At 36.6% G+C, this 2226-nt stretch overlaps 1 protein-coding gene across 1 annotated transcript; it reads right to left on the bottom strand.

Annotated features, from left to right (window-relative positions):
* Positions 1-6: 6 nt before the first annotated feature.
* LOC116380526 (thymidine kinase 2, mitochondrial-like) lies at positions 7-2220 on the bottom strand. Its single transcript, XM_031842433.1, has 3 exons — positions 1959-2220; positions 1169-1248; positions 7-320 (listed from the first exon to the last, which is right to left on the bottom strand). Exons 1-3 carry the CDS (start codon positions 2038-2040, stop codon positions 192-194), a joined length of 291 nt encoding a protein of 96 aa, XP_031698293.1. The 5' UTR covers positions 2041-2220; the 3' UTR covers positions 7-191.
* Positions 2221-2226: the final 6 nt, after the last annotated feature.

The raw sequence follows: 2226 nt of genomic DNA, 5'->3' as shown, positions 1-2226 counted from the left end.
CACACACACACACACACACACACACACACACACAATAAAGAATTACAGACCAGCAGGTGCGGAGACAAAATAAATGATTTTAAGGTCACTATTACACCAGGATATCAATAATATTGCATAACAAGAGGGATGAAGTAGAAACACATTTGGTTATAGCTTGGTGATAAAAGTTTAATCTGTACATTCAATATCTACACAAACCAAAGCAAATAGCTGCCAGGATGTGAATGGACACTCACCAGGACAGGAGCCGGTAGAGGGGATGAGTTACGCTTGATGAGCCAGTCCTCATACAGCTGGTGGATGGACTCAAGATACTCCTGGTGAATCGAATCAGATCAGAATCGGTTCATTGCATTTATGTTTAATGTTGGCACATACAAGGAGTTTGACTTGGTGATTGGTGCATAACAATAAGCACAGTACAATAGTATAAAAACATAATTAAAAATAAAAAGCAACAAACAAACAAAAACAAGGTGCAAATCTCAGGTTTATAAATTATAAATTTAAACGATAGTATGGTATCTGTCTTACCATATAAACAAAACAACCAACAAACAAAATGACCAACAACACAACCGATATATATAAATTGTAGTGCAAGTGTCAAAGACAATTCCTACAGACACAGTCCTCCTAAGACTGAAGTAGTATTTGCACTGTCAACTTCGGTAAACTATTTTTTTATTATAACATCAGGAACATTTCAAACATTAACATAAACAAACACCTTTCCAAAAGGCTACATGTCACAATAGGCTATAAAACTGAAACCCATCTATTATAAAAAAATAGAACGTCTGTATTAGGATGTGTTTCACTTAAATTAGTTCCACATTGGCTATATGCCAATGTTGATTCCAATTACTTTCTGGTCAAAGTGGAACGCACCTTTCACCAGAATGCCCAATATTTTCCTGATGATTACAGAAAAGTGGGAAGTAAATCCACTGGATTTGTTTCCTTGATGAGCTATCAGAGGATATCACAGCAGAAAACTGTAAATTCATCAATTAACAATAAAAACAACACAAAACAAATAGTGACCAATTCACTAAATGTTTATCTTCACACTCTAAAAAAACCCCACTGATTTCCCTTTAAGTTAGTTGACAATGTTTCTTTTCTGCGAAGTGAAACCATATGTTTGAATGCGTGTCCTCACCAATGGAATTACTTTCTCCTCTTCCCTGCATCTCTGCTTTAACCTCTCATGGCAGGTCTGAGGAGATGTCTGCAGGTAGACTGGAGCCAGAGAAGAAAAGTAATTGAACCCGACGTGATTGTTTAACAGATTCAAAATCAGACAGAGGGAGTATATCATGTTTTCATGACTGAATGTGGGGGAGCTGATTGTGTGGTACAGTACATATGGGGGATGGCTGAAAATTACTTGCTCTGTGCAATTTCTGTGGAAGATGACCTTTTGTATGATTTGCAGTGGCAAAAGACTTGCAAGAAAGGATATGATGCCTATAAGCACTCATAATTTCTTCATTTAAAATCAGGGTAGGCATGCAGACGTTGCCAATTTGCCATCACATCCACAGTAGAATAAACCAACTTTAACTCAGACTCTGCTTCTGATTCCTGAACAAACATTTTGGCAATATATGCTTTCAGTCTAAAAATAAATCAAATTATTGTTTAATGTTGTAGTTTAAGGCATGTTTTTTATGCTGCAGTCATTGACAGACAACTGTGTGTGATGTGTGCAACCAGACAGGCGTAACAAGACAGACCTGATCTACATTTTTTAGAACAAAGTATGAAAACACCACCACACTCTACCATACAGGTGGATAGCGATTATCATCGTTTAAAAAAAATACAGATTTCAGTTTCCAGTCAATGTTCTTATTGTAATGTAATTGTATTCTCTATGTTTCTATGAGTTTAAATTGTATAAACCTTAATCAAATATGTTTGTTTTTCTTTGTATTGTGTAATCTTACCAATCAGATCAACAGGAATGGAAATGTTAGTTGTGATCCAATCAAACCACTCGCTGAGAACAGCATAGTCCACCTCTGGCATTTTCCCACTGAAAAAAACAAACAATTATAGCTGCTGCGCAGTGAGTCGGGCCGGGCATTTAGAGAAAGAAGAAGGATTAGTAAACCTTGAAATCATGTGTCTCTAACTCACACAGCAAAATGCCTGAGTAGGCATTAGCATATTTATTCTACACCTCCAAAAGCTCAAACGCACAACCTTCAACAC

The sequence above is a fragment of the Anarrhichthys ocellatus genome, unplaced genomic scaffold, assembly GCF_004355925.1.
Source record: "Anarrhichthys ocellatus isolate YVR2014 unplaced genomic scaffold, GSC_Weel_1.0 scaffold7527, whole genome shotgun sequence".
Taxonomy (NCBI): domain Eukaryota; kingdom Metazoa; phylum Chordata; class Actinopteri; order Perciformes; family Anarhichadidae; genus Anarrhichthys; species Anarrhichthys ocellatus.
This window is presented reverse-complemented; position numbering and strand designations above follow the sequence as displayed.

Coding starts and splice junctions, on each gene's coding strand:
- LOC116380526 (XM_031842433.1), bottom strand. CDS start 2,040: ATGCCAGAGGTGGACTATGCTGTTCTCAGCGAGTGGTTTGATTGGATC. Junction 1,249..1,958: donor CATTCCTGTTGATCTGATTG/GTAAGATTACAC, acceptor CTCTGGCTCCAG/TCTACCTGCAGACATCTCCT. Junction 321..1,168: donor AGGAGAAAGTAATTCCATTG/GTGAGGACACGC, acceptor TCGATTCACCAG/GAGTATCTTGAGTCCATCCA.